This window comes from Monomorium pharaonis, chromosome 4 (genome assembly GCF_013373865.1).
Source record: "Monomorium pharaonis isolate MP-MQ-018 chromosome 4, ASM1337386v2, whole genome shotgun sequence".
NCBI classification, from domain to species: domain Eukaryota; kingdom Metazoa; phylum Arthropoda; class Insecta; order Hymenoptera; family Formicidae; genus Monomorium; species Monomorium pharaonis.
The window spans coordinates 22814583-22840349 of NC_050470.1; the positions used below are offsets into that span (position 1 = coordinate 22814583).

At 35.2% G+C, this 25767-nt stretch overlaps 2 protein-coding genes across 3 annotated transcripts in view; one reads left to right on the plus strand and one right to left on the minus strand.

Moving 5' to 3' along the window:
* The window catches only part of LOC105834512 (calpain-C), a 30771-nt gene extending 26527 nt beyond the window's left edge, over nucleotides 1–4244 (plus strand). For both annotated transcript variants that reach the window (XM_012677052.3, XM_036286282.1), the window contains 12 exons: nucleotides 762–948; nucleotides 1025–1099; nucleotides 1217–1386; nucleotides 1619–1791; nucleotides 1985–2079; nucleotides 2161–2393; nucleotides 2780–2949; nucleotides 3072–3130; nucleotides 3370–3517; nucleotides 3602–3718; nucleotides 3809–3867; nucleotides 3956–4244. In XM_012677052.3, coding sequence (XP_012532506.1) covers nucleotides 762–948; nucleotides 1025–1099; nucleotides 1217–1386; nucleotides 1619–1791; nucleotides 1985–2079; nucleotides 2161–2393; nucleotides 2780–2949; nucleotides 3072–3130; nucleotides 3370–3517; nucleotides 3602–3718; nucleotides 3809–3867; nucleotides 3956–3982 — 1513 coding nt within the window. In that variant the 3' untranslated portion in view covers nucleotides 3983–4244. The remainder of the gene's footprint in view (nucleotides 1–761; nucleotides 949–1024; nucleotides 1100–1216; nucleotides 1387–1618; nucleotides 1792–1984; nucleotides 2080–2160; nucleotides 2394–2779; nucleotides 2950–3071; nucleotides 3131–3369; nucleotides 3518–3601; nucleotides 3719–3808; nucleotides 3868–3955) is intronic.
* A 269-nt stretch (nucleotides 4245–4513) lies between these two features.
* The window catches only part of LOC105834509 (dipeptidase 1), a 112131-nt gene continuing 90877 nt past the window's right edge, over nucleotides 4514–25767 (minus strand). The window contains exons 2-8 of the mRNA XM_012677048.3: nucleotides 11492–11821; nucleotides 9563–9695; nucleotides 9277–9465; nucleotides 8784–8986; nucleotides 7521–7681; nucleotides 7103–7232; nucleotides 4514–6638 (exon numbers count right to left, since the gene is read on the minus strand). Coding sequence (XP_012532502.1) covers nucleotides 6507–6638; nucleotides 7103–7232; nucleotides 7521–7681; nucleotides 8784–8986; nucleotides 9277–9465; nucleotides 9563–9695; nucleotides 11492–11821 — 1278 coding nt within the window. The 3' untranslated portion in view covers nucleotides 4514–6506. The remainder of the gene's footprint in view (nucleotides 6639–7102; nucleotides 7233–7520; nucleotides 7682–8783; nucleotides 8987–9276; nucleotides 9466–9562; nucleotides 9696–11491; nucleotides 11822–25767) is intronic.

Sequence of the window (25767 nt, forward strand, 5' to 3'; positions counted from 1 at the left end):
ATTAAAATATTAAAAGGTTTTTTTTACACGTATAAGACCAACCATTTGATTAACAATATTCTATAATATTTGCAGACGGAAGTCTGCAATTGCGACATTGTCATATTTAGACATCGATTCTTTGTAGATTGATTCTATGAAAGCGGTTCTTGGATATAATGGCATATAGTATAATGCAGTGTCAGTGCTGAGAGGTCGTAAAGGGGAAAAAAGCCGACCCATCTGCTTTCCCTGCTATATACCCAGCGATTAAGAAAGTCTATGTTTTCTCTGTGGCATCAATGCAATAGTGTGAGAAATCACCGATCGATCTTTACCGTCATGATAAACTCATGGCTGATGAGTGATGGAAATTTTATTAGGATTGATGCACGTTATTTGTTATTTCGAGATCGACAGTTATTTTTTCCGCGTACTTGTTTATATGCACATTCATTTATCAGTCTCACATCTCAGGTGACTTAACAAGTAGCATGAATTAGACAGATACAGAATTAGACACAGATTAAACCTGACAAGAATGATATTGGATTCTTATTAAATATTAAATTATGTTATTTATTATAATATTTTTACTTGTGGAATTTATTAGAAATATTTGTACATTTAATTGTTTATAAAAAATATGCAAAGTGTTTCATACTTTTTTAGCATTACGTTTTCACTGATCATTGGAAGAATAAGTCACGCAACTGCTAAGTAAGAACAAAATGTCTTATGCCTACGTAAATATAAAATAATTTGTATATCCTTATTTCCAGACTTCACGGTTCTTACGAGGCACTCAAATATGGTACATTATTGGATGGCTTGTCTGATCTTACGGGTGGTATTACCGAAAGCATCGCGATTCGTCAGGATCCTACAGCTTGTGGACGAGCGTTGTCGAAACTTTTGGATATGACATCTCTTATCACATGTACAGTAAATAATAATCAACAGCAACAGGTATAAGATATTTTACAAAGATAAAGCTCAAATTATTTTGAATCTTTGCTCACACATGTGTGTCTTTTTATTTTAGATACGTGCCAGTACAGAAAAACTCGCTAATGGCGTACAAATGGGAATAAATTACAGATTATATGCGATTGAGAGGGTCAGTACATCAATCGCACTTTTACACATTATAAGAACAATTATAAGAACAGTGAAAGTAAAAGATAATAAAAGATATTTGAAATATTAAAGAACGATATCGATTTCGGTGTTGTAGGTGGAAACGTTTGGAGGAGAAGCGGTGCAATTAGTAAAATTAAGGAATCCTCTTGGGCCCGGCGGGGAATATGTTGGTGCTTGGGCGAGAGGTGGGCTCGAATGGGATGAAGTGCCAGCAATGGAAAGGGAACGGCTAGCTGTAAGAAATATGGCCGAAGGAGAATTTTGGTAAGTACACAGTAAGATAGGATGTAATTTATAATGTATCACCAATGATACAATATTGAAAACTTTATTGAGCCAATCTAAAGGGAAAAACATTGTGCTACTTGTTCACTGAGTTATGTAAGTTGCGAAAACTTTGGAATTAAACATGCCGTTTTAATATCCCGGCAATAAATATGTAAGATAGATTTCCAAACTTCACTGATGTTATGAAATTTTATGTTACGGTTTACAGGATATCATACTCGGATTTCGTTAAGACGTTTACCCACTTGGAAGTTGTACATTTAGATGCTGAAACTTCGAGAGATGAACCATCGTTACATAGTAAGCACACTTGGCAGATGAAATTGTATCAAGGCAGCTGGAGGAGAGGCGTCACTGCAGGAGGATGTCGAAATAATCAAGGTTCGATTATTGTGTCATTCATAAGTTTGTATGTTATCATTAATATTATCATTTGAAATAATATCATTGAAATTGCAGTTATATGAAATACGAAAACGTAAACACTTGATTCGAAACTTAGTTTAATTTATATTATTTAATTTAATCAAATTTTATATTAATAATTAATTAACGATTGTTTTTTACTTTACAGAAACCTTTCATATAAATCCACAATTACATCTGATTTTAAGCGAAATGGAGGAAGTGATTGTTTCGTTGAATCAGCATTCAATTATGGAGCCGAAAGTAAGAAACTTTTCCAGAACATCTCGTGCGCAACACGTCTCTCATTAAATTGGCTTATCAAATTGACTTTTCTACTTTCAGGTGATCGGCTTTACAGCGTACACACTACCGAAGAATAGTACCGAATCGATAAACAAACAGTTTTTTAAGAAGAACAAATCTTTAGTTAATTCTCAATATACGAATAGTCGGCAGGTGAGCCACAGGTGTCAGCTCGAACAGGGTGGTTACCTGCTGGTACCTACGACCTTTGAACCAACTCAAGAAACGAGTTTCACGTTACGGGTCTATAGCAGTAAGCCTCTAAAACTCAAGTAAGTATATACGCATTTGTCGATGTGTTATATATGCTCTCGCGAGATGGTACAAAGGACTGGAATGGCTGCTTTAATGTGCAGCATACGTTAACTCACGAGAGGATATGTTGTACATCCACCTTCAACTACAGTTTTAAAATTCTCTTTCAGTCATATTTCAAAGGACGCATCAAGTAATTGTTTCTCTGAAGTACACAATTTTTTGTTAAAAAATGTAATATTTTTTTTCAATGAAATAATTTAATAATTGTTTAATAATTTCATCGACGTAATTAAACGTGAAATTTTACGTTTTTGGATTATTACAAGTTTTGTGTTCTAGAATAAAACAATAAATAGTACGACTTTGTTTTCTATACATGTACCATTTGTTAATGTTTTAGATTGTTAGACACCCCGCCATCGTTAATGAAATCTGCAATTGTTAAGGCGCCTCCTCTTGAAGGAAAAGGTTTCTCTCAGTACGAAGCTGTGTTTCTACAACTCGCTGACGAGCACAGAACCGTAAACGCCTTCGAATTGCAAGAGCTCTTAGAAGCCTGTTTACCGAATGGTACAACGTGTTCTTTTCTGTCGTAAAATATATAGAAAATCTTGCCAAAAGTAGAACACATTAAAATGTTGTGCAATGTTGATCTAAAATCTAAATGAATGCTTTCTCTTTTTAATTTCTAGACTATATTAAGAGCTGTGCTTGCATGGAAGTATGTCGACAAGTAGTACTCACTATGGACGTATCCTTTTAATATAAAAACTTTATTTTTTTTAATGTATTAATTTTGTAGTATTTTATATTTGTTAATTGTTTGCATAGCTAAAACACAGTTTTGTGTTTAAATTATATACTTAATTAATTAAGCATGAGTATTTTAATTAAAATTTTAAATAAAATTGTTTACTTTCTTTGTTTGGATTGTCTCGGTCAATATATGATAAACAATAATTTTCTTACATTTATTACGTGTATAAACAGAGTTCTGGGAGTGGTCGGTTAAAGTTCAATGACTTTAAAGATCTTATGTGCAGTTTAAAGTACTGGCAAGCTGCTTTTAAGAATCATACGAAAGAAAAGACGGGTATTCTTAAGGCAGAAAGACTGCGAGATGCTCTGCTAGAAGTTGGTACGTAAGAAGAGAATGTATAGAACTGCTAAAAAAGAAACGTTCTATTTTGTCGTTGTCATCTAACTAAAACTTTTATTTCAGGTTTCCAATTGAATACAGATGTATTGTCCATTTTAATTCTTCGATATATGAGGAAAGATGGTACTCTTCGATTCGGCGACTTTGTCTCGGCGATTTTACATTTGAGCGATGCATTTGGTATGCTTATGAGACTCGACTTACATAATCCGATTTAAAAAATGGCCTAAAATATTTTATATTAATTAAACTCTTTACATTTTTATTTAGGAATATTTGAGAGCAAGGATCCTTTGCAAAATGGAACGATAAAATTAAGTTTGTCAGAGGTACAGTAAGTCCTGTTAAGAATGTGGTATTTGCTTTTATGTTTATGAACCATAAAAGTTATTACTAAGTTGCGAATTTTGTTTACAGTGGCTGAGATCATCTCTGATGTGTTGAAATGTCAGTCAGCGTAAATTATGTACCTTTTGAATCGTCTGTAAATAACGTTTTTTTCATTTCGATATTAGATGTAAGTTTTAGCCATATTAACGATTAGTGACCCATCTATTTACACTTTGTAAAATAATATCATTGTCTCTTACATTATCATTGATCATCATTCCCTTGTGTAATTATTACACGTTAAGAAGTTATGTATGATACATTGTTTGTATAAGAATAACGCACTGAAAAATAAAGTTAAGTTTATTTTGCATAATTCATGCATATCTTTCATTAGATCTTGTACACATTTAATTTGTAGATTTAACAAGTTTTTTAAAATACAAATTTTTAAAAATTTTTAAAAATAAATATAAACAATATAATTTTTTAATTTAATTGCATAAAATTAAAATTTATTGTCAGGTTACTTAGAATTGAAGATTATTAAATTATTAAAATAAAATATTTTACATTTAAATATATGTTAATAAATAAAGATTACAATGTATGCGTGTATATTGGGGAGGAAGGAATATAACAAAGTTACAATAGAAACATTTATTTATAGAATTCGTTCGAGAGATACAACGAAACTTTTGATATCCTAGAATTTATTGCCTACTCCAAACGACGGAGTAAGGAATAATCCGCGCAAACTGATTGCTTATGCGAGTTGTTTCTCAGTTCTGATCGTGGGTTTCATTCTGCGCGAATTATATAATAAGTGCACACGAGACACAGATAGGTGGACGGCGATATGTGAAAATTACCAGGAACAAACTGACGCAAAAGCGATTTCGTCCGATTAATTGATCTGTTATTCCAGGCAATTTCAAATGTCCCGTCTTTAGACTTTAGATGATGCTTTGATCAAGGAGACTGCCGGTTGCGTTTTAACGATAGATTGCAGCCCAGCATATAATGCGTCGAAAAACACGTACGTCCATATCAACTATATCGTCATCGATACCTGTCACTGCGAGCAACATCTTCAGATTATATGTTACTCTGATATTCTGATAAGCTCTATAACTCCGGGCTTTATCGTGAGAAATTTGTGCAAAACTAGAATGGTTTTTGCTGTATAAAACATCAAATATGAATAATTTTAACATTTCACTTTGATATGTGTAAGTCTGAGTTTTGACACTAGAAAGTTTGAAGATAGATTCGTTTATTGACACATAATTTCAACCATTTGGAATTACCGCAATTTAAAAACTGTTAGTAAATTTATAATTTTTAAACAACTGTTAAAAAGATAATGTTAATGTACTAATATTATATTCATTAATTAGACACGCATATTTTAAATCATTCCCGAGATATAAAACAGATTTATAGAAAACGTACACTGTACACATACGCGGTTTAGAGATAAAAATTAATATAAATGCGTTTCTAAACATAAACTATAAGGAAACAATACACTTTAATTCTTTCCATATAAAAATATAAATCTTTTAACATGATAATGTGATCAATTGAACAAAATTAGGCTTCCAACTATAAGTTATAATAATTTTAAAAAACTGCAAATGCAAGGGAGAGATTTTTAAATTTTGTTAATAATGTGAGTGTCATGTATGCTGCTCGTAGGAACACGACATCAATTTTTCCTTTTACAGACATTCGCTTTGTGGAATACGTGTTTTCGTCGGTGCAATGAGGGAAAGGAAGACGTTCAAAGGTATACAGCCGGGGTTCACAGTTTCACACACATATTACGATCGTTTCCAAGAGAGGAAGACATCGAAGTTTAGAAACAGTCTCGTACATCGGCGAAATAACGTTTGATCTTCACACGAATATTGGATGGCGCATCGCTTATCATTTAGATATTTACATGTTCGTGAAGATGCTTGCAGCAAGATAGTATAGATCTTAAAGTAATGACCGGCCTGTTAACGATTTGCTAGAATTTTATCAAGTAGAAAAGTCTGTTTTACGGATAATTAATGGCGACGAACAGATCATTCCGCAACTAATTGTATTACAATTTATAAATCTAATTCTTACAAATAGAGTCACTGTATGTCAAAAGAACATGATTCAAGTTCGGTATTATAAAAAAAATATTTTTTTTATAGATTTTCCTTAATTATTAACATTTGATTTTTGTAAGTACAAAAGTTTACCGCGTTGAATTTACGTTGAACACTTGAGACTTAACATTTTTAAAATTATTTATAGACAACACACAACTTCCGACTCACTTTTTAATATAACGCGGGAATGTACCCTCCTTTAAATAAAGTATAATCGATATTCGCTGCTCGTCGCCTTTGTGAAATAGGTATCGAGGTAGGTTTATTTTGAGCCTTTGTAAATGTCGACGTTCAATTGAGCTTTCGCACGAGGTTCGAAGAACTTTCGCGAGTGTACAGGTCGTAGTGAACGAGATAATCGAATTTTCGCTTTGAATTTGCGCTTTCGACGTGACCAATTGTCTTCCGGCCATGCCCATCCGCGCGAAACGGTCATGCCGGTATAAGATTAATTCTCGTGTCGTCGGGCAGTGCGTACGGTCGATCGATCAGACTTCCGTGACCCTTTGCACGGAGTTAATATCCAGAGCACAGTTGCCGATCGTGTCCGCCGAGTCCGGTAGATATTCTTCGAGCGGCGTAATCCCAGCCGTCCTCAGTTCATCCCTTACACGCTCTACCTGATATTATTAATATTAACATTAATATCATCGTAAAAATATTAATGTCCATATAAAAGTATTAATGTCGCACTACTTTATAGAATTATCATGCCATTTATAAAAACGAAAGAACTTTTTGCTTAGGAAAAATGTTTAATGCTATTCTCTCGTCCAATTTTTTATACTTATGAATTGCTACAAGCTTGTAAATTGCGAATAAAATAATAATGAGCATAAGCTCATAAGTATAGTGTAATGAAAATTTGTTATCATCACTTGTCACGCTTGTTAAATATTATATTTAAGGGTGACAATTTATGAGCATGACTGAGGAAAGTTATATAGTTGCGCGCAGTCGTTTAATATAGCGGGACTAGCAATACGCATTGCTACGGTAGAAATATGACGGTATTAAGGCCCGCCGTAGCACCGTGAAGGTATATGTACGTACAACCGCACCTTGGACCTTAATCGACTCTAACCTGTGCGAGGACCCGCAGTAAATTCAAGCCGGCGACTTTCTTTAGGTCGAGCACGTTCCACTTGCCACTCCGGAGAAGTTCAGCGAATAGTTCGGGATACTTCGAGACATCTTCGAGACCACGAGGAGTTCTACGGGAAGAAGAAGTAATTTCATACATAATTAGAAACGCGATTTTTGTTTTTTTTATTTGCTGCGAAAAAAAATTATGCAAACCAATTTACTAGATTAATTTGTCGAAGCAAGTGATCGATTCTTCTGTGATATAATAGTTGACATTGTAGTTTGTGATAATTTCAATTTAAGTTACTGAATCAATATTATGCATGCGAATTATTTGAGAGCTAAGTTATGTCACTTGATACATATTTTCAAAGCATCAATAATTAGTTAGAGTCAATTTATCGTTTCCAACGTACTTGTTAATGCCATCGAAATCTCCGCCGACTCCGATATGGTCCACGCCAATCAGGTTTCTAATGTAGTATATGTGCTCGGCCACGTCCGAGACGCTGGCTTGAGGTCCACATTTCACGAAATAATTGTAAAACGTGACCATTACCAGTCCGCCGTTATCAGCCTGGAAACAAGCACGTGAGAATAGAGCGCGTAATTCTGCAGTTGTGCGATTTGAACGTGCCTCGCACCATCGCGTTGAGAATTTCAAGCCAGCTCAATGAGAGGTGTAACACGTAATTTTCCGCTGGCGTACGGGGAAAACTATACCCTAGTCGCGTCTTTGCTTCGAAAACGAAACGTACAACCCCCAGGGCGACAGAGGGATCGATAGAATCGACGAGCGCCGGAAAGGGAGATCTCGTTATCGCGGTACCACATTCACCATCGACTCGATGCCGTTAATTTTCGACCTTGATAATTCGCCTCTTAACGAGCTGGAGTGAAGCGGGTGCTCCTTAATGGAGCACAAAACTCAACAATAGAAAGGAATCACCGCCAGTAAATGTTTCGAGCTGCTATTGGAACTGCAGCCACTGCCTCAGGATAATTATCTACCCGATGAAAGAAGATTTCAGAAGGCAGATAGAGAAAAAGAAAAGGGTCTTTATCTTCAATACATCGTGTTGCTCTTTTGTATTCCCAATTGTCTATTTTTGCGCTTACAAAGCGTGAATTTTGCCACAAGAAAGTCATTTAACCCGTACCGTAGTTCTTATACAATTATCGCTGTTGTAGTTGTTGAACGTAATGCTTTTTACAAAAAAGTCAAAAAATTTTTTACATAGTTTTATTTAAAGTTTAAAATTTTTAAGAATTTAAATTTTAAACTGTTAAAAATTATGTTGTGATTTAAAAGTATTTTTATTTTCAAATGTAATTATAATAATATATTAATAAAAATTAAAAACTAATCAAAGACAATCTTTATTCGGTCATAGGTGGATTTTTGTGTTAATACTTTTTATGTGATTTTATATATCTTTCCAAGCTAAACGGCATGTCAAATAAATTTTATAATATTACGATATTAAATTATTAATCAATAATAATGATTTAATAATAATAATTCTATAATATCTCTTGTTAGCCCTTTCCTTCCAAACATTATAAAGAATTTTGTTGCGTTTTTCACATGTCTATATTTGGTCTACATCATCTTGTTATTATTAAAAAATAAATATATTTAACAATGCATTTGATAGGATGCAATAAAATATACTTACAAGTTGCTTAAGAATGTCGTCGGGCACATTTCTAGAGGAATTACAAATAGCGAATGCAGAAGAGTGTGAAAAAATGAGTGGCGCTTTGCTAACTCTTAGAGCATCCCTCATTGTTGCCCTTGCAGTATGGCTGAGATCTATGAGCATTCCAAGCCTATTCATTTCTTTAACTACTGTTTCGCCGAATGTTGTCAGGCCTCCACCTAGAAAATATTGATGTCGACATTATTTCATTGTTTAGGCCTTTATGGAATTTATATTAAAAAGATAATTTACATTGATCACGATGTAAATATTTGATTATTAAGATGATATAGTATCTCATATTATATATTAGAAAAAATATATACAGAAATATTTTATTTTAAATTTTTACTGCAGTTTAATTTCTGAACTACTTGTATATCCATGAATCTGTATGAGATTAAGTTCACAAGTTTTAGCTCTGCTCATTTTGAAGAAGATGCTTATTCCAAACTTGCATCTAATTTACCATCTTCATCGTCGTCTTCCACTGACGAACTTTTCGCCCATGGTGTGTTGCAGGTGTGTGTCAGTGTAAGATACCGTACACCCAGTTGGTAAAGTGTTCTTAAAACGGCTAAACTACTTCCTAGACTATGCCCACCCTCCACTCCAATCAGGGAAGCTATTCTGCCTCTCCCGTGAGCTTCCAAAATTTCTAGAAGTCAAAAATGTAGTTGAATAAAGGTGTCGCGCTTTTTTTATTGCGACACATTATTTTCGAGCCTTCTCGTATTACAGCGAGATGTACTTACCCCTTGACGATGCAGCGAACTGCATGTGCTGGGAATATTTTTCTATGAGCCTCTTAATGAGATCTACCTGTTCCAGAGTCAGCTGGACCGCGTTAAGATGTTGAGATTCGCACGGCACGTAAGCGGCCCAAAACTAGAAAAAAAAATCGTTAAATATAATTGTCGGAAAAGATTGCATAGGTGGTTGAGGGCGACCATATTTCTTTCGTATACTTAAAAGAAACGGCGAAAAAACCTTGAGAAAAGCGCATAAAATGTGGCATAAAAAAACGCATATTTTATTTCTTAAAGAAAACGTGTTTAAAATATATTTTTTAATTTATATTTGCATTACAAAAAAGTCACACATTAATTAAAATAAAAAAAATATATCTTAATATTATAATAATTAATTTTACAATATATACATAATATATAAAATAACATTACAAATATGCAAAAGAATGAAATTTTTAGTTGCAGTTATGCAATACCTTTATGCAATGTCTATAATAGAAGAATGCAAATTGTCAGAATTCGTAATGTTGTTTGGGTTTGAAAAAATTGATTAATTTTTTAATTCCAGTCTCACACAACTCCTAGTAACGGTTACATTTTATTAAAACATTTTTTTTTAATTATTCCCAAGTAGCATGCTAAGACAATTGTATTTTCATATGCAATTTTCCTTTCTAAAAAAGGGCATGGCATCGATACTCGCATCTCTCGAAGTATTGTTGTCGCTTTCCGCGATGCCGATTGATTCTCTCATTGCGCTTACTTCGTGTTGCGAGAGTAATCATTGCGATTGAATTTTGACAGCTGTCAAATTTGTATAAAAGGTTATCTATACCGGGAGAGACGGGGAGAGACCGGGAGAGACGGGGAGAGACCGGGAGAGACGGGGAGAGACGGGGAGAGACCGGGAGAGACGGGGAGAGACGGAGAGAGACCGGGAGAGACCGGGAGAGACGGGGAGAGACGGGAAAAGACCGGGAGAGACCGGGAGAGACGGAGAGAGAGAGAGAGAGAGATATAGAAATTAATAAATTAAAAAAATAACCAAATAAAAAATAATCAATAGAGAAAACTAACTTTCGAAAATCTTTCGTTTGAGTAAAATACTCCACAGTGTACACACGCACGGATGCACGCACTTCTCTCCCCCCCCCCCTCTCTCTCTCTCTCTCTCTCTCTCTATTTCTTTTTCCTTTCTTTTTGTATATAATTATTTATTTATATAATTATTATTGCACATGTTATTTTTAAAAAGTAAAAAACTAAATAGCGCGCACGTAGCGCGCGCCTGTGTTCTAGTTTTGTTTTAAATTTTATAAAATAAGTAAAAAAATCCAACGAGAGGTTGCTATAGTCATTTATTATTCTTAATGCACAACAACTATTTCCGTTTAGATCACTATGATTTCCATAATATATGTATACGTTCAAGCATGATATACGGTTAATGCTCGCATCATTCAGACCTAACGAGCTCCTGAGTGCTCGCATGCGACGATAATCGATGCATTCAATCCGTCACGCTCATAATATCGCCGACACCTGAAACTCGCCTAGTCATCTCTAGTATGGTTTCCACGAAACATCCGAGCCTAAATTGCTTATTACATGACATAATGGCGTAACTCGCTTCTCGCTTGCGGTTCTTGCGCAGGTCAGTAAATTAATATTAAGAAAGGTTATTAAAAATATTTAAGAATATATACATTTTTCAATAAACAATTTTTATAAGAAATTTGATAGAGAGTTTTAATTATAGTAACTCTGCGGATAAAGATTTACAATACATATTATTCTATTTAGAGTTTTTTTTAACTCTGATCTCGAGCGTTTGTTTGTGAAGAATATGTTATTGAAATTATATTCGGTTGTTGTATTATTTTATGTTAAAATTTTTTTTAATACGCGACTCTATAATAATCTTGCAATTACCTGGCCGCCGACCATGCCTTGCCGCAGTCTAACGAGATCGGTCTGACTCCAAGCGCTCTTGCTCCAGGGCGCGACTTGACGCAGATCTCTGTCAAAATCGAATTCCGCCAACTGGTTATGGAGGAAATTGCGGATGTTCCACGGTAGGTCATTGTGGCCGTCGATCAAAGGCACCTCAGAAAGAACCTGTCGAACGGTTTCCAATCGCTCACGCGGCGACGTCAGGAGCGCAAGCTCCCCATCCGCTGGACGTGGCCCGACTCTACCCACCCAGGTGCCAATCGACAGTATAATCACGCTTACCGTCCATACACCACTCTGGCCGCCACTCTGAAACAAGGTGCAGCAGACAATTTTAAGATAATTTTCCATAGTCCGACTACATTTAGAAAATAAAGGATTGAATAACCATTTGTACGAGGATATTGAATACAAAATATGAAAAGGTTTTTTGTTGACAGGAAAAATATATGTAAAATTTAAATGTTAATTAGAAATGCAATTATCAATTAGATCGTGTAACAACATAATGCTAATTATTAACTAGTTATAACGATATTATAAAAATTAAATTTTTTATTATTTTCCAAACCTTTACGTAGTATACTTTAAGAACTGTGTAAAAATAAACTTTTGTTTCGAATATAAATGTTGTGTATAAGCCACGTGCTATTATCAAGAGGCAAAGAGAGCTTTCTGGACAATTTGCTAGATAAATTGTTCAGCGGAAGGACGAATGACTTCAATAATGGCACAAAACGATTTAATACTACGCCGTAAAAGTTTCTTTGATGCATGTATTTAGCACAGCATACGAGAGTAACGTATTGTTCCCGCGGGATTATCTCACGTAATGAAGATAGACCAGAAAGGGAAACAACACGAGAAGGAGATAGTAACACAGTCGTGTACACAGTCCGTCCGTTGTTTCCGCACCTTGTACCCCTTTGAAGTCGATGACCTCAGAAATGACTAGTATTTTCGAGAAAGAGAGATGTGCGCGGCTTTGACAGAGATTATAAATTATTAAGCCCCGCTCATCCAAGTGATGTCGGTGGATATTTGCCTGTCGCCGAGGTTTGAAATTCACGGGAACGAACAGTGAATTATTTCTCGAGCAAAGCATCAAAGCCCTTGCTGCTCACTTTCCAAGGCTCTCTCCTTTGCCAGCAAGGCAGCTTGCAAACATGGAGGAAAATCGTACACGATAGCCGGGGTTTAATCTTCGCCGCGAATAATCTCTAGTAGGACGTACCGCGGTATACCTTCCCATACGTTATATGATTATATGAAAGAGTCATGTAGATGAAGCATATCCCTTTGTTCCGCGCATTACTCTGTTTACGAGATTGTTGAGCGAAAGAGGAAATACGTTCGTCTTCCAGCATAAATTCCTTGAAGGAGTGATTGATGGTTTTATTTTCTCCTCAACGATGATTGATTGTAGAGGAAGCTCACTTATCATGCATCATTTACATCGAGGATTTGCATTTTTAATTCATCGCGGGAGTATCGCAACATTAATTTCTGATAAGGTAATCATTTGACTGAATGGAATTCGTCAATCTCTAACGAAGATAAACGTAAGCTCCTTCCCGCGTTTTATATTTCGGGATTTTGCGCGACGGGATCGAATCAAAAGTACACACATGAAAGGCTCAATCGTAACTGGAAAAGTATCCGCTATGAGAGCCGAGAGATTCGTGTACAAGAGGGATTAGCTCGGCTCGGTGTTAGCCGTGTGCAAAAGAACGAGAATTACTTGAGTGCTGAGCAATGTCGTTTAACTGTATCCACTGCCCGACCAAACGACGACCCGCACTACTCGTTGACCGCGGGAATGCGGTCTGTTCATACTCGGCTGGCCATACACGTCGCTTTCTGCGCCGGGCTCTGTGGGAGCCCGGTTGTTTGAACTTCCAGCGGTCTTATGGAAATATTTGCGCGAAGCTAACTTTAGTTGGCAATAATCATTACGGAATTTCCAGTTCATCACACTATATTTTCGTAGTATTTCGCAACGTTTTCGTTGCGACGATATATTGCGTTTTATTGCAATTAATATTGTTTTCAAAGTTCGATACTTGTCAAGGAATTCGTATATGCGAGGCAATCATCAAAAGGAAATTTATGCTTATCGTTGTTTTACAGAAAAATTTAACCTTTGCATAAATTAAAAGTTTATACATGCAAATCAGAGAAAAATAATAATTTGTTATACAAAGAAAAATTTTTTTATTATTATTTTGTAAAAAGGTTTTTTTACAGAAAAATAGTTTCAGAATTTTAATTTTGCATGCCATGAAAACTTTGTTTACATACCAATCGAGTGTTCGTATGAAGTAATATAATGTGATTGTCAAAATGAGGAATTTTTCACGTTTCACGTAAATTTAATGGAGTAGACAAAGTACCGAAATGAGATGTAAATCCACTATGAGCTACCGCTTGATGATTAATGAATAGAAAGTGATTTAGTGCCATGTGAACGATATTGTTGAAACCCTACACCCGCCGCCGGTTCGAACGACGATTATACGATCGTTCGCTTCTATAGACGACTGATATTGAACCGAATCTATTCAGTCGCGTTGCTGAATAGTAACGTTACATTCGTCGCACGTGTCATGCTTAGCTTTCACCATTAACTATCAGTCGATATTGGTTTCATCCGCTTTTGAAATAAATTTTCATAATCTCGCGCACAATCCGTTTTCTTCTACGGTAAATAATTCAGATTAATAATTTCATCTGGCCTTTACTGTTTATTAAATTGTTGATTTCAATCGGCATATGATTCAAAATAGATAATATATCAGATAAAATAAAAATATAACAACGTAGAGATTTGTAAAATTATTTAAATTGTTTAAAAAATTTTGGATTAGTTTTTTTTTTCTAAAAGTGTATATTGCTTGTATAGTAATGCAGGGGCCGCATTCGATAATAATATACGCTTATATAAATGCAAAACATCACTGGCAGCTATTCAAGAGGAACTATCGTTATCAAAATTTCGCATTAAGCAGAACTTGCTACAATTGCACTTTCATTGAGAAACTAGAAAACACATTTTGCATGAAACATTGTAGTCTACCATTAATATCCTTGAGTATGGAAACGGAAGTGCAGAAGGAAGTTGAAAAAAGAGGCAGAAATAGCAGAGAAGACTGGCTTGCATCCAAATGTCAACTGTAATAAAAGACCGTATTAAAAGAGTATAGACGAAGCGAACAATCCGTTGAATGTACTGAGTGTTTTCGAAGATTCAAAATCCATAGAATTATGTACGGTACAAAAATAGCATTTTATAAACTTTAGGTAAATTGTTACTTTGATATTTCGAGAATAAAGGTAAATTGTATATCTACGTTAATTGTACGACTAAAATTGAATAACCATTTAATTATTTCTACTCGATTAATATTTCAATAGTGAAAATTGTTTTAAAAGTTCGCTTTGTCGCATACGTATTTCGCTATTTCGTATGAATGGATAATTGGATCCTATCTGGCCCAACGAATGAGGGGCCGCAAAGGGTTAAATTGGATGGTCAATTCGCTATTCCGTGCTCGTATGTGGAGCCGCGATATTGCTCGTTTCATAATTAACGCGTCAATTTGGCGATCGACGCCATTTGGCCATAAAAAAGCGACGTGCCGCAGCCGATTTAAGTTAAATTCGCGACCCGAATTTTAATGACTTTCGCGGCGTAAAGAAGGTTTTAGCTCTCCGATGTGTGCGCTAATGCCCATGAATTTCTCGGAACAATTGCCGTGCGTACGATATGATATTGAGAACGTGGTTCAGTTTACGCAAGTAGTATCCGTGCACAACGTCGTAGAACGTCGTACGTTACGGATGGGGAACATCGTTACATTCGTTATTCAAGTGCTTGAACTACATAGGCGAGCTTCAAAAGGGGTCATGCGAGGCAAACTGGGTTTTCGCGGCACTTTTAAGTTTCACCGGGAATATCTCGCGAGCGAGTGAGAGAAAGAGAGAGAGAGAGAGAGAGAGAGAGAGAGAGAGAGAGAGAGAGAGAGAGAGAGAGAGAAGCGAGGGAAAAATTACTTTGTAGCTTCGCTTCCCCGGGGACATCGTAACGTTTGAAATTGCACGGCGGCGGCGCACGGTCTCTTTTTCTCTCTCTTTCTTGCTTTCTTTCTGTCTACATCTGTCCCTTCGTCTCTCTCTCTCTCTCTCTCTCTCTCTCTCTCTCTTTTTCTCTGCCACTGCGGGTGAACTCAAAAAATTCTAAAAAAACAATCGGAGACTCTCGATCTTCCCACAACCAGTTTCGCCGGAGCCATTTCGCCGGGACTCGCTGCTGGAAAGAAAAATTACTTCGAGATGTTCTTCCAAAGACGTCGTTCCGCCCGAACGGCGGCATGCATTTTAACGTGTCGAGAATTTATACGGCACGGAAGAAACGGAAATTTGCAAAATTTCTGCCATATGTTTCCCTTATAGAATTATGTATTACGTTTATGCGGGGTCCGTTTTAGCGTAAGCACTTTTAAAGATGCATTTCGTACGCACGATGCCCACAACACGTACGAGGCACACCTTCACGAGATTAATTATCGTATATCTCGGTGATGTTTGTAGAGATCGTTTTCCTCGAGATGTTATTTGACTTTTTCAGATTTTTCAATCACGATCTTTCGGACAGAGCGCGCGCATGTAAGTGGAAATTCAGGGGCAAATGCGCGAACACAAGATAAGTGAATCGGAAATTCCACGGTCGCAATTCATGTTACGTGACTGAGCGCAATATTTCATGGAAATTTCTCTAGGGATAGCAGCGAGGTGAAGATGGCGGCCAATGGCCAGAGAAATGATTCGTATGCTCCTGGAGTGTTGAATCTCGCCAGAGAACGTCAGCGATTAGATGTAAAAACTCTGTTAGACATGTAAAGCGGCGGAAGTATTCTTTAAACATTGCCGTTATCATATAGCCGTCACAGGAAGGAACTTTATTCTCTCTGTATAGCACGATTTTTTGTAAGTATTTGTAAGCATTTATTTATCTATTCTATTTCATTTACTTTCCAATATTATGCGTGGAGAAGAAGGTAGTGTTATGACTCTATTTTTTCAATGTTATAATCAATATTTTAAATTGAAAGTTTAACATACATTTTTATTCGCCAATATATTGTTTAATTAATTCTAGATTTTGATTTATAAAATCTAATAGAATGTTATTTATAAAAATGTGACAATTCACTTTATAATCGATTCATAATGTGTAAAATAGATTTTAAAAAATTGATTTTGTTTAAAAGAAACATATAATCGTTATAAAATTATATATTTAGCCAAAATAAAAAGAAAGTATTGCAGAATATATATATATATATATATATATATATATATATGAATTAGTTTTTAAATTGTCCTAATTCAGGTTTGTCCTTAGTTTCTACTTGTATTATTATCGTTTAATTATAAAAATTCAGCTTAAATATTTATATGATAATTTAAGGGAAACAGAAATTATCCGATGTCTTCTATGCACGTTCTGTCAGCCTTGTTTCGCTGTCAAAAAACGTCGCCGGTGCATATTTTAGAGCGCGACGCGTCCTCGTCACGGTTGCAATTTTTCGACGCAACCGAGCGTACGTAGCCGGCCAGCGTGATTTGCAACGATCAGACGTTACACATGTAAGCAAGGCGCGTCAGTGGCAATATTCCCGTCAAAACTGCGACACTTGTCACGCGGACACGTCACGCTGATCTGTCACGCGGATGTTTTATGATTCCAATATGATAGAAAAATGTCAGCGCGGATGCAATCCTGCGAATAAATTACTCTCCTCTGCGCTGCCCGTGATAATACAACGAAATCGGTGAGTGGATTTACGCGACTAACGGTGTGTATTTTCGTAGGGGCGATCTTTAGCTCCCTGGGAAAAAAGCGGATGCGATTTTCGCGCTATTCCTGTCGCCGAGGAAAATCGACGACCGGCGCGCAAATGGATGGGATTCGGGCACAATCCAGAAAACCGTCGGCCGCGGAAGCTACCGTGAAGTGCGCGATAGTCCTGCGAGAAAGCATCGAAACAAAAGAACGGAGGAATCCGTCCGCACGAAATCTCCTCTTTATTCCGCTCCGCTTTCCTTTTTCCCTTCCTTTTGCCGTGACGTGTTTTGATTCCCGGATATGCGCGTCGAGTTGCAGTTCCCTAGACTGTGGCTTTCGTAATCGATACGACCGTTTCGGGCGGACACTCTCGCCCCCGTAAATATTTCTCGCGCATTTCCAAGTTGGTGCAGCGCGCTCGTGTTTAAGTTAATTTTGCAGATCACTCGCGTGATACGGAATAAATTATGTATGAGACTTTCACATGTTGGAGATAGGAATCTGGCATGCGGGCAATGAGATTTTGGGGTGCTCTGGATGTAACCCAGAAACAGAGCTAAAACGTTACGGAAGGTTTTAATACTTGTCTCAAAGTTATTATTATATTTTGTCATTTCTTGTATAAAATTTACATTTATATTGTATTATCATATATACGAAAAGGACGATTGTATTTTTTAGCAGTATAATTATAACAAATTTAAGACTTATTAATCATCAATTATTATTAATAAATTGTCTTATAATATTGAATGTTTAGAAAAAAAATTAGAGATAACATATTGTATAAAATAATTTAATAAAGTATAGTGATGTAATAATAAATGAATAATTCTGTTTCTTACGGGAACATTATATATTATAATCTTTTAAAAGATCCTTTATTAAGACCCCTTGCAAATACGCGTACAATTGATTATGATATTTTGTGATAGAATATCTGAATGTAGTATAATGTACCACAAACTGATACATTGAGAAAAAAAGTAATTGATTCAACAAAACATTTAGTTGCAGGCTGCCAACAAAAGATATACTTACTACAATAATATTTGCTGTTAATGCAAGTGCAATAACATTGATTGGACTACGTATTTATATTGCAATACCATATATTGTTGTATTGAATGTATCTTTTGTTGGCAGCCCGCAACTAAAAAATTTTGTTGAACCAATTACTTTTTTTTCTCAGTATACCAAACTAAGCTAAATAACTTTATCTATTATAATTAGATAGATATTCTATTGTTTTCCCGCATATAATAGTTCTATATTATTGAAAGATAGTCGAAAAACATGCTTTTTGCGAGAGATAATTCTTTGTAGCCCGTAGGATTATGCGATGAGCAAGGAGCGAAGTGATCAGAAGAGTGGCACGTGACTAAGAAACAAAGTAGTAGAGAGAAAAAAAAAGATAAAGCTGTCGCGAACTTTTCAGTCTCGAGCCCGGGAACTTTGTTATTTCTCTAGCAGAGGGATTCATACGTAGCGAGCACAGTGGGGGGGTGCAAAAGGTGCAATTTGTGTGTGAGTGTAAAGGATGGTGGGCACGATGTAGGAAAGGATCAGGCATTGGGGGCAAGATGGCTCAATGCGAGAACTTCGAGCATGAAACTCTGAAATTGGAAATATTTCGCGTTGCTATTTCTCCATTCTAGAGCTTGAAATCGCGCGCTTTGCGTTTGATAACTTTGCCAGGATCCGCGTAAATCAGCAGATCGAAACTTTTCCGCTGATTGCGAGTATTGGTCGTTCTTTTCATAATTTTAATGTATTGCTCTGATATATATCTTGTATTGAAATATATATATATATATATATATATATATATATATAGCAAAATCGCACGTGTTTTATGTTCAAAAAATTTCCATTTTTTAATGCAATTATTTTGCAATAAAAAAAAAATATTAATTGAATTTTGTAAAATGATTAATAGAATATAAAGTGATAAATATTTTAAACAAATACTCTTTAATACAAAGAACCTTACTCATTATATATTTTTATATTATCAGCGTGCTTTTCATAAATATACCGCTCGCACAAAATATACGTTTATTTATTTCTTTTGAACTGTAGAAACGAAATGTTAAATAAATTAAATAAATAATTGTATTCACGTAGAAGAAGGAACGAGGTACACAGCAATTTTATTACATTTCTCGCAATCTAATCACTAACAAAATTTCACAGGAGCTATCGCAACGAGAAACGTTAACAGCCTTACCTCACGTTTCAATAAAGTCATGCGGTTACTGTGAATTCGTTGGTGCTGTTTTTTTCTCTTTTGGTTGCATCCTGCCATAACCTCCGGTTTAAACTAATCTCGCTGCATTTTACTGCGTACTGTACACTTGTGCGCGGATACGCACGCACAAAGGCATGATCATAAAAAGATGTGATCATAAAAACTGCCTTCTTTTTCTCTCTCTCTCTCTCTCTCTCTTCTCTTTCCTTTTCTATCTAATTTCACATGCCTCTCTCATATCTCTCTTCTGCTGTTTCTCGAATTTTCTGCGCATCTCGTACATGTACATACATCTGTGCAATTTCTTTCTTTTTTAGTAATCCGGTCTCGTTTGCCGCTGCTAATTAGTCGGCTAACAAGTGTCTGCAGTCGTTCACGGTCGGAACTGCATTACGTACCGCAGATACGTACATTAACCGAACGATCGTTATATCCTATAGTTGGCTTTAATCGTTTCCCAGGCCAAACGATTACCAAATTACGGCCGCAAATTTATTCCGGTTTCGAATTGGTCGGTCGTTTTCGATTTTTCTCTTTCCATTCTAGCAATCAGCAGCAATAATCGATAATCGAATCTGTTTCGGCGCGTTTACGTGAGTTAATTAAAATATTTTTAACGTTGTTCTGCTTGATATGCATAATAATTTGCTTTTTACATGTGATTGACTGGAAATTGACGTTAATTAAAACAAATTCACATTATGCGCGAATGTTGTGTATTGAAAGTAGATTAGAATGGCGGTTTATTGACGGGAAGTCGATCTATTTTCCATAACGCACGATGGCGGATACAGACACACACACATATACATATTTCGCCGAGTTCTTTCCGATACGGTGAAATAAAATCTCTTTGTGTATTTTTGGATGACGTCAAACAAGCTTTCGACTACACGCATGTTTCTTCGGACTGTTTTTTTCGATAGAAAAACATCAAAATTCAAATCTGTTATCCACAACGATCGAATTCAATTTGCGTAGTGATATAGTCCTGGAATCAATATTCATACGAGCACGATAAAATTCCGACTAAAAATGTCGATACAGCGTTGATACTTTTTTACTTGAAATCCGCAAAAAAAATGCATGCGCCGATGGCGTGGCAAAATTTGCATTCAGTACATTAACTCTGTGATACAACATTCGCTTGATATTTAACACCATTATGTCGAAGGAAGAGTAACGGATTGACGGGCTTGGAAACCACTTTGATACGGTACCGGAGTTGTGCGCGAGTTTCAAATCGATGGTGGTAAACCGCATCTTCGACGCACGAATCGTGCGATCCAAAGTTCGTCGAACGCCTGAGGTCTAAAGGGAACTTGATTTCCAATAAATTTGCGGCACAGTAGAGACCGGGCAAAACAAGTGTGATACGATCCTTTCGTGGAACTTGCGTCGATCGATTGTGTATTATTCGCATCGTTACTGGCGCTAAATGACGCTAAGCAAATCACCTAAAGTTCGTCAATCAATACCTGAAAAGTTGTTAGTCTCAAGTTTATCAGATACCCATGTTAATGATGAAACTAATATTATACATTTAATAGAAGAATAATTAATTAAAATAATTCCTTATAACAAAAGCAATATTGCTTCACACTGTTAAAAACTTTTTATTTTATTAAATATTTTTTATTAAATCATTATATTCAAAACAAGAATGTTTCTGAACGTTGGTAATATTTAAAAAGAAAAGAAGGTGATATTCTATATGCAATCTATATATTGAAAAAGAGATTGTGTACATATATATGTATATTATATTTTACAATATTTTCTTTTTATTTTTCAACTAAATATATAATTTTATTACAACACACTATGTTTTTTAAAACAAACTTAATTTTTTAAAATTAATCTTTTAAATCTTTTAGTGGAAGAGCCACATTACCATTCTTTTTGATTCTCTGTTTTTCTTCCATTACAGTGTCGTCACATTTTTATAGGTAACTTTATAAATATTAGATATTTTATAATTTGAGTATAGAATTAATTAAACGATATATTAGCAAATATAAATGTGTGTTAAATTTTTAATTTAAAATATTGATTATATTAACAATGTTATTGTATAAAAAATATAAATGGGGATTATAATATCACCTTCTCCTCTATTTTTTCCCGTAATCTCATCAGTTAATATCTTTTACCCATATTCTACTTGTTGTCTCAATCTGTATGAGTAAATATTGCTTGCAAGATAAAACAATCGAATTGACGTATATTGCGTTGATATATCGAAACAGAATTTTCGGCTTCAGTTTTTTTTAGAGGGGATCTATGCGGAAATGTCTAACTCCGCAAATGCCGCGCACATGAAGTATGAGGGACATGCTTCTTCGTGGCTAGAACGCGAAAACACAAAAATGTTTTGCTTACGAGAACAGTCGATTGCACTCGTGTAACGACTTTCTACAGTCGGATAGATTGAAATGTGAAAATAGCGCTGAGCTTTGTGTAGGCAAACAGGAAAACAAACCAGCCGGGTATCGGAAAAGCATACGGTGCTTTCAAACGTGAAATATTGTTCCATGGATTCGCTCGGCATGAATTTGCGCACCCAATTTTAATACCACTATCGGGATAGTTACTAGGAAGAAGAGAAGAACATTATTATTTTTATCGATTTATTTTATATTGACATAGAAAATTTATGAAAGCAAAGCAAATCTTTCGTGATGTAGGCGCTCATAAAAATTTATGTAGACAATTAAAAATAAAGAGAGAGAGTAAAAAAAGATTTATTTGTTTTTATACGTGTATATCAATATTTTAACAACATGATATATAGAAATAACTATTGTACGCACTAACGTAACAATTTTCGCTTATTGACATCACAGAAAGCTGTATGTATTGTCAAGTATAACTCAATATTATCCGCACCGCAGGATATGCCGCAGCATTCGAGTGGTAGCTGCAAGGCCAGATACTCGTGGCGAAGTTATGCGCAGCATTTGCCCGCGAGGACATAACTCCGTGCGCAAAGTTGGCAGAGAACAGCGTTGGCGTCCTTCCGCGCTGGAATAACAAACCACCCATGTTACAACTAGGAAGCACCAGAGATAGATGCTGAATTCGATTTAAGCCAAGCCTGTTAATTGTATATTCCCGTAAAATTTTTTTACCATTGAATTTCAAACTTACAAAGACACGCAGCACGCTGTGTGATTATAAAGACACTGATGGTTTTTTTATTTCGCGCAGGAATATTTTCTCTAACAGGATATTTAGATGTATCTTTTACATTCTGGACCAACGATATTGAAAGACATACATTGAAATATACGTTTATTTCGTAAATTCGAAGTCTTACATATAGAATGTCTTCAAATTCCGAGCACGCGAAATACATCTGACATAGAAAGAGACTACTCGTACAGGATTTGCCTGAATATTGCGTCTGTGCTTTAGCCTGCACTGCATGTACGTGCATGTACCTCATACATGATGTCGAGCAATCGGGTTCTACTGAAAATTGGTCGGCAAAAGTGCATGTGATAGATGTTGAGTTATACGTAATATTCTTGGTGCCGCTAAGTTGTGGAAAAATTAATTTGTTTGAAGAATCGAAATATTATACATTTATAATCTATTTTTTAACCAAGAACTTGTGTTCCAAAAGTAACAAAAATTCAAAATTGTTGACCAATTTTTAGCAACATGTTATAAAAACATGTTTATAAAAACTATAAAAAGTTATTGACGAATGTACAATAATTATCTTTCTAACTGAAAAATTCATAATTTCTTACACATCATTTATTAATTTGTAGCAAGAATTTAGTTCCAATTGCAAATAGTTTAATTTTTCAAATTTTTTTAAATTAATAATATTATAATGTTAAATCAATAATTTTTATAAATTTATAACAAATAAAACTAATAAATTTAAACTAATCTTAATAGATTTGTACATTGTAATTACAATAAAATTATTAAAATTTAAAGATAAATACATATAAATTTTATTTAGAATAACTTCTTGTAGAAAATGATAAAAAAGTTGTCGTAAAACAACTGTGAACAATGCACTTGATGTAAATGCATTGACATAAAATTTAATACATCACAGAGTAAAAAGAGTAAACTATCATTTATATTACAAAACGATGATACAGTTGCGATTTGTGGTCACACACAATAAGCGAAGGTTTTACTTAAAAAATTACGTGCGACGGGAATTATCGATTAGGAGTTCGTGATGTGGCATTCATGATTTGAAGTTCGTGGAAAATTCATTGCGGATAGATTCAATAATGGAGACTTGCGGAGAGAGATGTAATTAAACGTCTTTTAATCCGTCTATTCATCCATTCACCGAATTGCGCGATATGCAAAATTAATAGTCGCTTGACTCGATCGTGCTTGATCAAACGACTAGATCGTCGATAGTCATTCGTTATCTCTCTTTTGACTCGTCGAGAAAAAAAAGTCAACCGCACAAGTGTTCGTTGTAATTTTCACATTCCACCGGCGAACAATTACGTAAATGAAACAAACGAATCTTATGTAGGCACACAATTCGACCACCGATTGCAAATCGATAGTTAAAAAAAGAAGTGTAGTTTGTTACTCGGGACGAGAAATAATGACGCACGTGTAACTCATTTATCGGAAATTCTTACATTGCAGAGGTGGAAGTTTGTTCTCCCGCATTCCTTTTTCTGCTGACCGTTGTTAGATAAGGTACATATGGCACGCTTCTCGCTGCTGTAACAACCGTTTTTAATGAACCGTACTTGTAATCCTTGCGGCAACGATAGAAACACAATAGCAAAGACTGGATGCGATACAATCTAGTGAGTTCAATATGCGCTTTTTGCAATCGTATTGTATTTACTACATTATTTCCATAAAGTTTCAACATTTCGTGGATAATTATAAAAATAAAATCCAAATTTGCCGTACTTTATCATAATGACAGTTATTACTTTACTTAATTTTAACATGTTTAATGAAATTTAATTAATTATAAGTTTTATATAGCTTTTTATTCATAAAGCAATTTGTGCTATATTACGTAGCTCATTAACGTTATTTTAAGAAGATTTTAACGTTATCTTAGCGAAACAAAAGGAAATCTTAGAGAGGTAGTGAATCCAATTCTAAAGAATTCTTTTACAATAATATAGGCTATTATAAAGTAGAATTGTGCAAAAAAAACGTACAAGCTCGTCTTTAAGACATTAATAACATGTTAAACAATGCCATTATTATTGATATGTAATTTTTATATTTACAGAAAATTAAAATAAAAATTCTCATAAATAAAATATTTTTTAAATATATAAATTGCTTCTCTATCTATTTATCTCTTTCACTTCTAATTAAAAAATTTTATATTTAGAAAACAGACTCAGGAGAAAAGAGATTTCTTCTGCAACAAAAAGATTGTTAATGTTCTGTTTGTAAATTAATGATTTCTACTGCTTTCGGAACAATTCTTATAAGTGATTGAAATCACTTGACAGCATCCAACTAGCGACACACCACCGAAGTGTCACTCATTATCGGAATTATTCTTTTCGAGGTTAAAACGTACGCGATGTTTCATGGGGCTGTCGACCACGCTCAGCCATTCGGCGCACGCCATCGTCTCTAATTACGCATTGCTCTTGTTGAGCACTTCTCATTATCGAACACAACAGAGTCTCACCACGTCTCCCTGGAAGTATTCCGCAGTTACGGTAGATCGATCTTCTTCCGCGTTCCGGGGCTCGCTCGGGCCGAATTAAGTGTCAGCACTTAATTATTTAATAGCCGGCGGCAAAATGCGATCGAGAAGAGAATCGGGAACGTGACGATTAACAGCTGCCGTGCCGAGCCTCGCGAATCGTGCGCTTATGATAATGAGGCCCGGGTTTCTGCGATAATGGCGTTTTCGAGTTCCCGCGCGTCTCAAAGCAATTTAGCAAGACAGAAGGAAATCTTTCTTGTATACGAAAAATTCTGTACTGAAGAATTAAAGACACAAGAATTTATTATTGACTCTAAAATCGGGAAATTATAAAAACAAATTTAAAATTTGAGAATAAAACAATTTTGAAATCCTGGACGAAACAAAATAAGTTTTTTCTGAGTTTACTTGTGCTTCTTATATTTAAATATTTAAAAAACCGAATGTTTCTCAAATCAATTCGCTAAATATAA